The sequence below is a fragment of the Zosterops lateralis genome, assembly GCF_965231275.1.
Source record: "Zosterops lateralis genome assembly, chromosome: 1".
Classification (NCBI taxonomy): domain Eukaryota; kingdom Metazoa; phylum Chordata; class Aves; order Passeriformes; family Zosteropidae; genus Zosterops; species Zosterops lateralis.
Window position 1 is genome coordinate 59,172,698 of NC_139762.1, and position 13,949 is coordinate 59,186,646.

General features: G+C 40.2%; 1 protein-coding gene across 4 annotated transcripts in view; it reads right to left on the reverse strand.

The window, feature by feature from the left end:
- The window catches only part of ATP9B (ATPase phospholipid transporting 9B (putative)), a 151,029-nt gene extending 143,723 nt beyond the window's left edge, over window positions 1-7,306 (reverse strand). For 3 of the 4 annotated variants that reach the window (XM_083856759.1, XM_083856757.1, XM_083856756.1), the window contains exon 1: window positions 7,203-7,306. In XM_083856759.1, the coding sequence (XP_083712885.1) occupies window positions 7,203-7,297 (95 nt within the window). In that variant the 5' untranslated portion in view covers window positions 7,298-7,306. Of the gene's footprint in view, window positions 1-4,829; window positions 4,993-7,202 lie in introns of those variants that run through there. The other variant, XM_083856758.1, reaches the window with a different exon arrangement.
- Window positions 7,307-13,949: the final 6,643 nt, after the last annotated feature.

A 13,949-nucleotide genomic window follows, 5' to 3' on the forward strand; every position in this document is an offset into this window, starting at 1 on the left:
TTATCACTGTCACTGGGTATTGTTATTGACATTGCAGCCCAATCAATTGTTTTCTCTCCCTGTTCTTAGCAATCCAAATGCCTGCCCAAGCAATACAAATCACTGTATTTAGATACTATAGATATAAACCAGAAGGCATGCAAAAATAATAGCTTAAACATGCAGTCACTTGTGCTTATGCAAACAGTAGTAACATCTGCAATAGTAATTTGAAGTTCTCAAACTCTTTTTTTGCCTGATGATTAAAACACTTCAGATCAGGATAGTTATTGTAAGAATAACTGTACTAAAAATGACAACTGTCTGTAAACCTATCTTGGTATGAAAGACCCTTACTAGTGAAGAGAAAAACATAAAGACAACTTTTTCCAAATGCACAATTCTACACAATGTCAAGCTAAAGAACTTAAATCAATTAAAATTCACTTTTTTACTAAAATCACCTGAAGTTCCTATGTTATCTAAATTTGTGTCTGCAGATAAAATATGACAAATTGCTTCTCAGGTATGGCGCCAATGAAAGTCTCATTGTTTGTAAAATTATTTTACAGTTGCTAATGCAAGCAACTCTATATGCATCTCATATGGTTACCTGCATCATTAAATCACTAAACTTTGCTGTGAAATGTAAAAACCTCAGAACCTAACAGTGACAACACACACTGCATTAAAGGCCTGAAAATATTAACATATAGAAAGAGTATTTTTCAAGACTTATACACCAAACTCCTTAGACCTTTGTCCCAGGCAGAAGTCTCAGAATCTGCACCTATCCTAAATCAGGTGTCAGTCCCAAACAGCAATATTAACCTATAAATAGTCTTCAGCAAAGAAAGCAAAACACAGTCCAGGAATGAGAATACATGAACTACTCCTTTTTCTAAAAACTAGAGGTAGTCCATAACTTGAGATCTTGAAAACAGACCCAACTCAACCACTGTTACACAAATAGAGCATCTCAGGTACAAAGCTGCCACACAAACAACCCTGTTGGAAGAATCAGAATTCAGAGATGGGATCTTAGACCAAGCCTAAAAGTCACTCAGTGACACAGGTCCAAATAACAGGGCCAAATCTCTGTCCAAAACCACAATCCAGGAAAGGCTAATAAACAAATGGCAGTATGTCCTGCAAACAGTGACATCAATGTTGAATTTTTTAATGTAAAAGAGACAAACACTTCGAAGTTCAGGTGAAGTCTATAAAAAACGGAGGGGCAAGAGTTCTGGAAAAGAACAAAGGACATACATGATTGATCCGCTTTGTAAGAACAGCATAACAGTACAGACAACACTCCTAAGGACTATTCTAGTGAGATTTCTTTAGACTACATTTGATCCTTTCTTCTTTATGCTGAAACAAAAGACAGAGGTGGATTGTAATGAATATATATATTTGAATACATCAGTGTAACATACAGCTGTGTAATTTAATGTGTTCTCATTCCCAATACACTACAACATCTACACATCAGCACCTATAGCCTGAAACACTTGCCAGGAATAACACATTCAGTTGCTCAGAGTTCATGACATTTCTAGCAAGTATCACCAGAACCTGTAACATTTGCATCTTTTGGTATCACAGTAACTGATACATCTCACTTTGAGTTGCTTCCTCTGGCAAAGATTTCTGTCCAACAGAGACAGAAGACTCATCTGTAATAGCCCATCCATTTTGCTGCCATTCCTGTTTGCCTGTCACAGAGGAAAAACAAAGCAAGACAGGAGCTGGTTTAAAGGAAGCACCACAGGAACCAGGATGATGTGAGGAGTTTTGTCCACAAGGAAGTGCAGGTGTGCCAGTACACGTATGGAGAATTAATAAGCACTACCCACTCCCACAGCTGCTTAACTTCCAGGAGTTTCTGTGATCATGTCCAGAGCAGCAGAATGAACAGCATTAACAATGCTACTTCTACAAAGAAACGTAACATAGATATTTATAGTTTATGTTCCTGGACTTAACAAGTTATTGCTTCTGGTCAAACAACAGATGTTCCAAGAAGGTACTGTCACTTTGCAACAGCAGTTTTAAAACACAGATGTTCAAAAGTAAATTCAGTTCCATCTTTGGAATGTTTTATCACAGAGGCTATATTAAAATTCAAATTAATGCCAATATTGTCAGTCATTCAGCTTCATCCATCATTTTCAAGCTCATTTTCAGGATGAAATATGTAGAGCCATTCAATTAACAGGTGTGTGGGTAAGAAGATGCAATTGAAATCTGTATTAGTCTGCCCAGACACTGTAAGAACTTTTGTTCTAAACTTTCATAAATACCCAGGGAAGGAGATTTATAGGAACTGGCAGCATTTCAGAAAATTGTGCAAAATATCAAATATCACTGTGTATTGCCCATTCAGTGGGTAAACCCCACTGATATGTATCAATATTTGGAAGTTTTGAACAATTATGGACATTTTGCAAGGCTTTCCAGACCCACACTTATAGGAATATAAGTGACATGACATGAACTTTCTGTGAATGCCATTCTACAAGAGCTGTTAGATCCTAAAAGCTGTGGTTGTGACACTGTCTTGCCAAATAATATTTTTAGTTATTTGGAGACATTATTCTTAATTATTACACATGAAATACCAAAAAACACTGGAATGTGAAGAATAACATCTAAACTGGGAAAATCACATTGTCATGTAGAACTAGAACACAATTCTAACAAACAACTGAAAGGCAATCAAGGAATCAAGAAATCAAGGTATTTTAACAAAGGTCACATCAGACTATGTCAGAAATGAAAAACCCACAGAATTAGAGTACATGCCTTGAGTATTATCTATTGACATTTTTATCTGTTTTTTGGTGCTTCACTGGAACCTAGCCAAACACTCTGAGAAATCATAACCATAAGGACTACAGGATTGCTGGGAACAGCTTTCATTCAAATGAAAAGCATTAGAACAGTAGCAATACATTAAATCATCTCATTTTCTGTGTGCTACAAAAATTGGTTTGAGATTTGTATCAGGGAACCATGCGAATTTTCACTGAACTCCAAATTCTGCAGACTTCCATTCCCTTTTGTATGGAACAGAATTCCCTTTTTTTTATTATGCATACTTTACATTAAATAAGCTACAGTTCACAAATCGTTAAGCAACAAGTATCCTGCATTTACCTGTACAAAAGACACATTATCCTATCATTTGGTTCTTTTTTTTTTTTTTGTGCAATTTTCTTATTTGCTAATGGCATAAAAGAATCCAAAAATAACAGTGTAGTGAGTTGCCTTAAAAGAGAGTTGCTCCATCAGTGGCAAACTGCAGAGACAAGCAACAGCAGTTGATCTGTTCCAGAACTTGCCCTGCCACAAGCACCTAATATATTCATAAGTACACCGCTGTGCCCACACCATGGACAACCATGCAAGAGATTTCCTTCCAGTGACTGGGGGTATCTTTCATGCCACCACTTTTATGAGTATCTGGAGAGCAGGTGAATTTATATTTATGGGAGAGCTGGGAAGATGTGATTTTCTGGTACCAGCTCAGGAGTCCCAACATCTCTCACCTCAGCCCTGTTGGGCCAAATACAGTCACACACTGACAGCAGCAAGCACAGAACACCTGAATAAACCAGGTATTTTGTTTATGGATAAATGATGGTTGACTACTGTTTAGTTCCTTATCAGCTTCAAAATCCCACCAGGCTTCTTGTTTTCCTGCCATCAACCTCACATGACAGCACAGGCACAGCACAGTGAACTTCTTTCCTTGTGCTCAGCAGCTGATTACGCTGCGGTTGATGACGACAAATACAAGTGAAACAGATGAGAACAAGCCTCACTGCACACTTAAGGTGAACCTGAATGTTCTCTGGTCCTCTTCCTCCCTCACCACGTAAACAAAAAGCAGCAATTATTTTCCTGTAGATAACAACCTTCAAGCTGAAGGACAAGGTGCTGAAATAAGTGCTGAACCAATCAGCTTTTTCCCCAAGCCTTTTTACAACTATGCAAGTTGAATATACTAAACAATAGCAAGGATTTTTCAAATTAATTTTAAGGTGAACAACTTTTTCCTCCAAGATAGATTTCCCTAACTGTTAATGTGCACATGAACAGTTCTCTGTCCATCTGAGGTAGGGACAGACAACAGAAAATATAAAAACTGAATTTCTATTGCAAAACTAATAAGTTGTGCTTAAACATCAGGAATAAAAGCAGAACAGGATGCACGTGTTCATTGAACCACAGGCAATATTTAGTACGTATTTTTAGTTTAATATGTATTTTTTAGGGTTTTTTTAAACAGGCCTTAACACATACAGTATGAATATATAAAATACATTATTCTTGTCACGTTTATTTATATATAAAGTACATCCCAGGACATTTCATGATTTTTAGCTTTTTTTTATATAGAAGTGTACATATTATTTAAGTTTCTTTAGGTGTGTGTGGGAAAACATATTCCAGCTTTAAAGTATGCACTATGAGTCTGTCTAAATGAATCTCAAAAGCACAAAGTGCACTACAAACACTAAGTATGAAAGTCTTTGTCCTCACTGCAAAGTGAGCTACAGCAACACTGGCAAAGACTCCTACAGAGTGCTTAGCTCAAGCAAAAGAAGTCATCCTACAAATTAGCTGCAAGGCCAATAAAGGTTAGCAACTGATGAGTTGTGTTAACTGAGATGTTGCAGAGCAGCAGGACAATTAACTGGAGTTAAAAATACTACTGCATTTAAGGATGTGTGTATAAGACTTCCAAAGGACTGTGAACTCTTCAATGAAGAAATAAATCACAGCAAGTCAAAAACTCTTGAAGGTCCAGAAACAAAAGCACTGGATTAAACCAAACATACCAGCTCCAGCATGTTTTTAATAGGTGTTTGTTTCTAGACATCTTCAGAGATATGTATTACACCCTTTCAGGCAAAATCCTCAAGCACACATGCACATGATAGGTTTCTGCATATCAGAGACCTCAGTGACTTCACTTCAACACTCTCATGAGTATCTGACATCAGGACCTTTGCTGCAGTTTCCACAGGAATGCAAGGCTTCTTCAGAGTCTGTGCTGAAGATAAAGATTAGAAAAGCAGGATGAATCATTCACAAAGACACAGAAGCTGTAGTTCAATTACAAGCTTAGAGCCATAAGACTTACAAGTTGCAGTTTGACTATCTGCACTGCTGTATTTCCCCTTTTACTCCACACAAGACAGCTGTGGTTGACTCCACAGAAGCATTCCCGTGTTTTTATTGCAGGTCCACAGGACACATTCCAGAGGTGCTCTCACAAATGTGAGATAAAGTGTTCTTGAAGGAGAATGACCAACTCACTCAATTCACATTAAGAAAAATAAAACAAATATTAAGTGAGTGAAGGGGCTGGTGTAAATATTCTAATTCTCAGAGCTCAAATAAGCAATTAATTAGTCAAGTGATCAAAAATGAAGTAGCACAACAAATGAGCCTGTCCATTTTTAAAGCTTTTATATACTGACAAGAAGTTGCACAAAAGTAATGAAAAATATAAATAATCACTTTTGTGGAGGATCAGTATGTTAAAGTACACAGATGATGAAAAACCGTAACTTTGAAAGCTGTCATCTAAACTGGAAGGAATGTAATCCACAATCTTTGGAGGGCAATATTGATCAAAGACAGAGGGCAGGAAGCAAATCTGTATTGAGTTGGTAGTTCCTTGCTGGCTCCTACAGCTTGCCAAAACTGCTTATAGAGCCAAAATTAAACAGTTTGTCTAAAGAACCACAATGACACCTGCACACACACCTTCAATTAACAATGTGTAACCATCTGACTTATGGACTCAACCCTTCACATCTACAGCATTCTTCACATCACCAGAACACTCCTGGTTAACCTATAATAGAACTCTCAGTACCTTTCATACTCTGGATGAAGTTTTTGCCTACCAAATCCTCCTCTTTATTCTCAAGCACACCACCTACTGAGAAGCAAATTTCAGTGAGAGCATCCTCTGATTCAGTTCTCTAAGGAATAGGGTTAGGGATGATGACACTGCCCTGCCTCAAGACAGAAGACAAACCTACTCCAAATTGTCAAACATTCAAGTATTAGTGAGATGGGGAAGGCTGATACTATGGCAGACTGTCCTACAAACTTGTGAATGTCCATAAAAACCCCTTTGTCTAGTTTAAGAATCAAGACAACACAATGTAAGCTTCACCTATTTTGTACAGCTTTAAAACAACCTTTTCTGTTAGTTACCCCATCCGGACAAAGTAATTTATAATAAATTTATGAATTTCATAACTTTATTCATTATGAAACAGATTTATCACATTTTATTCATTATGAAACAGATTTATCACTGTATTTGAAATAAAACAAGAGCACCAACTATTCTGTTCTTAGCAAGTCCATTTACTTCAGATTTTACAACTGGTCCCTCCATCCACAGACAATGCTCTACAAAAACCAAAAGGAAGGAAACCTGTAAGAAGTAAGTATAATCACATCATCCACTGTAAGACCGCTATCCAATGGAGATGCCAAAATTATGGAGCAAAGTTTTTCCTTGCTCACAACAACACTATACCTAGAAATTATTCAGAATAATGGGAAGCAAAGCAACGTTCAATTTTTGCCTGGAAACAATTTGATGGCAGATCTTTAAACCGTCTTCTCTAGATTGCTTAAGCCCACCAGCGTATCTTTTAGGAAATTTGAAGTTACTTTAATCCCCACACTCAGGAATGGCCGTGCTAGCACCCAACAATCGGCTCGCACCGTATTTATTAGGGACACCCAAACGAGCCCCCCGCCGCGGGCATCCCGTTCCCCAGTGAACTCCTGCCAAGGGACGGAGTTGTGCGGAGTTGGGGGCGGCGGGGCCGGGCGGGGAAAGGCCGCACCCGCGGGGCCGGGGCCGGGGCCGGGGATGAGGCGGCCGGGCCGGGGGCGCCCCGCGCATCCTCCGCAGCCCGCCCGGCCCGGCCCCGCGCCGGGACACGGGAACGCCGGCCCGGGAGAGGCCTGCGGGAGCCGGTGACTACCGACATCCCCCTCCGCCATCTACTGGGGGCCGCCGCCCCTTCCCGCCCTCCCCGCCGAGCGGGCGGCGGTCCCGGAGCCCGCGGGGCAGCGGCGCTGGGCGAGGGGCGCACGCCGCCCCGCCCGCGGCCGGGGACAGGGGAGGGAAAGGGGAAGGAGGGGGGCGGCGGCCGCCGCGCCGGCCCCGCCCGTACCTGCTGTGGCGCTGCGCGGCGGCGGCGCTGCTGTAATAGGCCGCCCTGCGCTGGGCGCTGCGCGGCACCGGGCGCAGCGGGATCTGGTCCGCCATCTTGGGGGCGCCCCCCCGCCGCCCGCCGGGCGCCGCCCGGGCCCTCCTGACGTCACGGACACGCCGGTGACGTCGGGGGGCGGGGCCGAGGGGGTGAGCACGGGGCGGGCGCGAGGCGGGCGGCGCGCGGGGCGGGGGGTGTCGCGCGCTCCCCACAGCGGGGCGGCGGGGCCGGGGGTGGTTGTGCCCGGGCGGACACGGGGCGGGAACGGGGAACGGGCTGCCCGGCTGTGGGACGAGAGGCGACGGGCCCGAGCTGATGCACAGGAAGTTCCACCTGAACACGAGGAAGAACTTCTTTCCTGTGCGATTGCCCAGAGGGGTTGTGCAGTCTCCCTTGATGGAGATACTCAGGAGCCATCTGGGCGCAGTGCCGGGCCAGGGGCTCTGGGGTCGCCCTGCTTCAACAGAGGTCGGACCAAATGACCCCCTGCGGCCCCTCCAACCTGACCTCTTCTGTGATTCCGTTAATTATTCAGCTTCTGAGGCACCACGCCTGCCAGCGATGGTTTCCTGCCTTCAAACAGAGACCGGAATTGCCACATGGAAGTGGCCGTTCTGTATGTCACCAACCTGTGGGACCCCTCAGGGCTGATACGCAGGTCACCACCAGCAAAAGCTGATTTGGAAGGTCTGTGTTTTCATAGACCTACTGTAGGATATTATCTGTCAGTATTCCCCCGAAACCAGATGTTGTGAGGGAGCAGAAGGTCTAATACTATTACAGATACAGGAGACTTTCCACAATAGGAGAAAGAAAATTATTTTCTTTTTTTCCCTCAATGCCTGCTGCTAAATGAAGTTTGCTCTTATGACCCAGGCATTCCAGACTGAAGTGTTGGTGTACCTTTAGGTGTACATTCAGCCAAGGGAACATGGCCATTTATGGAGGAACCACAACACAGGGCTTACAATGAGGGATGCTCCTGTCTGCTGGAGTGAAGGTTATGGAGCACTGGCAGTACTTTCCAAGTGCAAATTTCTGAGCAGAATTTTGACTTTTAAGCATGTTCTCTTGATTCTGAATTCACTGACAGGTACAAAACTCTTGAAGTTGATCCAGGAGACAGGAACAACAGTTACACAGAAAGCACAAGGCTTGTATAGGAATAGAAAGGAAAAAATATCTGTGCTGTGCACGTCACAGGACTTTGCTGGGTATTCAAAGGGTCACATGTGGAAATGCCAGAAAGAGGAAAGATACTTATTTAGCTTTTTAACTCTGTTAATCCTTATAATATTCATGGTATTAGAATCAGGGTCAGTGCACCAGTAGAATCACAGAATTGTAATTTATATTGAAAGAGATATCTAGACATCACCTAGGCCAAGCCCTTGCTCCGAACATTGTGTTTAATATCAGGTTGTTCAGGGCCATGTACATTGAAGTATTGAACACCTCCAATGACAGCACAGTGTTTACATAACCTCTCTCGGCTACCTGTTGCAGCATTTATCTTGTGATAAACAAATTACTGATAAGTACTCAAAACTACCCGTGTTCCAACTTGGGAAACACAGGATGAGCCAAAACCATCCACCTCTGAGAGAAGTCTGGGCTCCATCTTCTTGGTATTGTGCCATTAAAGAGTTTTATTCAGCCACAAAGTTTTTTCTTAACTTTTTTTCTTAACTTTTGCACACTGAGCTCTCAACCGCTCCTTACACATCATGTTCTCCAGCTCCCTGGCCATCTTGGTCACCTTTCCATTGACTCATTTCAGAATGATAATGATAATGAGAAGACCAGAACTGGACATGGCAACCCAGATAAGGCCCTACAAGTACCAGACAGGGGAAGGGTCACTTCCCTCTTGTAGGTGCTGGCTACACAGTTAGTTACAGTGCCCAAGGTGTGGGTGGGTGACTCTGCTCAAGGTTTATTGCTGTTGCATCCACTGCATGGCAGTTTATGGTGTGTGTGGTACTGCCTGTCTCCTGCCTGCTCTGCCATGATGGCTGTAACTTATGTCTTGGAATAAGCAAACACAGCCCTGAGAACTTTCAGAGTAACAATTATGCCAGTCCTAGGTGCTTTCATGGCTGTTGTTATTGCAATTCTGCACATCTCAAAGCTTTAAAATTTTAAACATTAATAACTATATATTCAGAATCCTTATGTAGCTAAGGAAGTTGCTGCAGATGACAGAGGCCAGGAGAACTGGAGCTTTTGCTTCCAGTTTATTAATTAATTCAAGCCCATGGCAGAGCAATTTTTGAACCGAACAGAAAGCACTTAATTCACAAGTTATTAGCCTAAGATTAATCTTCTTGTCAGTGCAGATCTTTGGTTCTGGTTATTCAGTTATATTTCTGGTTATTTAACTGGTTGTTTGGCCTGTAACTATCTCTAATGTTAGTCCATTATGTATATGTGTTTTAAATTCCATATGTATAGACAAATACATGCTCAAGAATGTGTAAGGAAAGGTTTATTGTTGTCAGACTTGTAAGGCCCTGGCATGTGACAATCATTAGGAACCATAAACACCTTTTGAGTCTTGATTTCTTACTGAGTCTCATGTAGTCTATAAAGCATTATTTTATCTGTGAATACTTTAAGGTTTTAGGAAAGAAACACTTCTTTATTGCCTGTGTACAGAGAAGATTTCAACCAGAAAGCCTTCTAAGAAGAGGAAAAATGGGTTTTTTAGTATACCAATAGCCAAATAGTGACAAAATAATTTTAAATACATGCTGTTTTCATTACTTCAAATATATGTTTAAAGCTTGCAATTCAGACAGTTGCTGGAAATCTATCATGATTTCACCTTCTTGAGCACTCTAATTGCCATTCTGCATCACTGTCTTCATAAAATGATAAAAGCTCTTAAGTGCGGGATCTTTGATTGTATAGCATGTATTATCATTCAGTTCTGCCTCTAGATTATGATGTGATCCTATCTTTTGTTTTTTAAAGAAAATTCTAAACATTTATATTAAAGTTTTCATCATGTAAAATTGAGAATTTGGTATATGATATGTGTTGATTTTTCAAGATGCCTTTAGAAAATGTCCCTGCATTTTGAAAATAATATTTCCTTTCCTATTTAGCAATACTGAAAGGTCACAGAATAAACTTGATTTTGATCCAGAATTTAGTATTCAGGTGTTTCAGGCAGGAGGTATTTTTCTTTATGAAAAAAGCTCTTCATTTCAGGAATTCATTTCAATATTAGTATTACAGTATTCATTTCAATACTTGGCTAAGTAGTATTTGTAACTTAAATATCATGATAACATACATTTGTGATAATAAGTAGATATAGCACCACTCTGAAATAAAATTTCTGTATCTTCCTTTCTGTGCTTCTTTTTTTTTTTTTTTTTTGCATAATTTTTGCATTTCTAACAAGTGGCAGAGCTCCAGAACCTATGATTTATGGATCTTGTGAACTCTTGGTTTGACTAGGAATGAGCTGGCATGGAAACTGTTTTGCATTTGTTGCATGTATCTGCTACAGGTGCAGAACCTATCTGTAACGAGTTCTGCCTGATATCCCTAGAGGGCATTTGATAATAATTTATACTTTTGTTATAATTCTACTTCTGCTGTAAATGTTCAAGGTTAAGTGCTCCCTCCCTCCTAATCCTGATTATGTATCCACTCTGGGCTGGGGTAACAGGGGAAATGAAAGGCAGTTTGAAGCTAATTCATTCTTTGCTATCCTTCTCAAAGCCAAATTATAAAATCATTTATACTGGATTAAATCTGTGGAAGTGGTACTAAAATCATTGAATTTAAAGCAAAAGAAAAAGTTTCAGTAAGCCTCATGTAATATTACATGGTACAAAATTTACATTATTTATATACTAGGTATTTTCTTGCCTTATCCTCCTTATCCTTCAAAATTCCTTGTATTTCTATTTTAATTGTGTAACTTTTTTCATCATTGGTGAACCAACTTTGTATCTGTCTTCAAATTTTCATCAAATTATATATTGGTCCAGAACACCTGGAGGCTTTAAAAAAAAAAAAAAAAAAAAAAAAAAAAAAAAAAAAAAAAGAATCGCTGGCAAGACCTAAGCACAGCAATACAGAAATAATATGGTTTTGCTAATAGGAAGAGCTGAGAGCAGCAAGGAAGTCTACACCAAATAAATTCTTACATTGTCAGAGAAAGGGAGCAAAGCAAATACAAAATAGAGGGAGCTAAACCAGCTGCAGTTATCAGTTTTAATAATTCTAAGAGCAGTGCATTCATATCTTTATATCAGTAACAAAATGTTATCTTGCTCTGGGAAAGAACAAAATGGAGACACTGTTTTCTCTGACAGGATCCTTGTTTTAAAAGATCATTCAGACAATGAAGCCTCATGCAATTCAGTTACATACCAAAACAAATGAGTTTAAAAACAGCAAAAAGAAATAAAAATAATAATATAAAATATTACTATGTTATAAAAATGCTGAAAATAAAATTCTGCTCATGTATTAAAAATATTATTGTCTACATAACTAGAAGAAAATTCTATTTCTACACATTTTATTTTTAATATTCAGAGCATTTAGTGTTTGTCAATTAATTATACTCCCAGCTGTTACATAAGGTCTTTCAGACCTTCTTTCAAGGTTTTCTCTTTGCTAAATGTCAATTCTCTGCAGCCCTGCAGGATTTATGGACTGCCAAATCTCCATTCCTCCTTTTGTAGTCCATCCCTACTAAACTATGCATCCCTCAGCATTGGCTTCACTCCAGTCCTGTGTCACCCTCACCTGTATTCCACCAAGTCAATTATTCAGAATAAAATACAAGCAGTATCTTCCCCAATTACACCAGAAAAATAATATATATGTTGTATTTTGGATTTTACTAGAGATACATCTTCTAGACAGTAACCGGTCTGGCTGAAAGGACATTTTCTGCAATTCCCTTGGCAACACTTGAGGCAGAAAAAGTGCAAATCCTAGAGTACATAAATAAAATTTGTTTAGAAACAAAGGTAAACTTTGGTGACTTCTGATACAAATTTCAGTCATGCTTTCACTTAATATCTTAAGTCTTGATTGTGAATAAACAAAAGGAGAAAATTGTAATACAATGTTCATTATTTTACTGCATTTTCACAATGACCTATCACTGACAGCCATCTAGTAATTTTTCACAGTATCTCTTCAGTTAAGTTAACCTCTAATTTTAAAAATTGCTTCAATATACATTTCGAAATCTCATGCCTTTTAATTTCTAGTTTGCTTCTGAGGGACTCTTTCTCATGCTCTTAGCATATGTAAATTCAATGCCAGATTTCTATTTCTAATTGGAGACTAAAAGGCCCCATGGACTCAAAACTCTTGAGCTGGATTACCAACTTATGATCTTCTCTTAAAATGAGAAACTATCCAATGAAATATTCCCATGATCCGTTGTGCAAAATTAACAGCAAAACACACCAGCACTTTCAAAGGACCATTTTTTCTTTTTGAGTGTTCTCAGTAGGTTTATTTCTTCAAATTCCATGCTGTTGATATTTCAAGTAAATAAATACAGCTGTTTTAACTACTTATTGAAACTGAAAGAAAATACACCCATGGATTAATTACAAATTTTGTATTGTTTTGGAGATTCCGAAAAGGTCATGGAAGGACAAACAAGGCCCAAGTGTAAACTCAAGTATCCAGTTGTGATTGCTGGTATCAGACTTGCTTGGATCTGATTTCATTTTGGAGTTCATGATGCAACAGTGACCAAAAGCTTCATGTGGGGTTCAGGTGTCTTTGTTCTGGGAGCTATACAGGAGTAGATCAAGAAAAAGTTCCCAGATGAAAAGTGACAGAAGTGTCTTGTAAAGCATGACCTTCAAATGTCTGAAATTACTTGAAATCTCTTTCTCTGGTATTTCTCTATGTCTGTCCCAGCCATCAGCTCAGGCTGCTTCTGAAACCTGTTTTTCCTCAGATATTTTAGCCAGTCAGATCTGGTTTCTGCTAAAACCTAAACATCTTCTCTTTGTGTATTGGTTCCACTCTGAGCAGCAGTTTGAACCTTACAGATTTTTCTTGTGTCTCTTATTCACATAGGAAACATTATTTTCACAGAATCACCGAGTCGTCAAGGTTGGAAGAGACCTTCAACATCATCTGGTCTGACTGTCAGCCCAATATCACCACACAGTCACTCCTAAATCATATCCCCAGGTGCCACATCCAGACAGCTCTTGAACACTTCTAGAGACATTGACTCCACCACCTCCCTGGGCAAATTATTCCAGAGCCTATTCACACTTCCAGTGAAAACATTTTTTCTGAAATCTAATCTGAACTTCCCCTGGCACAACTGAGGGCCATTTCCTCTTGTCCTTTCACTTGAGATGTGGCAGAAAAAGCCAACACCCACCTGGCTACAACCTCCTCCCAGGCGGTTGTAGAGGGTGATAAGGTCTCCCCTGAGCATTCTTTTCTCCAGGCTTAACACCCCCAGCTCTCTCAGCCACTCCTTACAGGACTTGTGCTCCAGACCCTTCACCAGCTCTGTTTCCCTTCTCTGAACACGCTCCAGTACTTCAATGTCCTTCTTGCAGTGGGAGGCCCAGAACTGGACACAGGATTTGAGATGTGGCCCCATCATGTCCTTCCTCCTCCTTCTTCTCCAGTACTGCACTGAGCAGCAATCTGTTCACTCTCAACTCATTATTTGTCACTGAGAGATTGTTT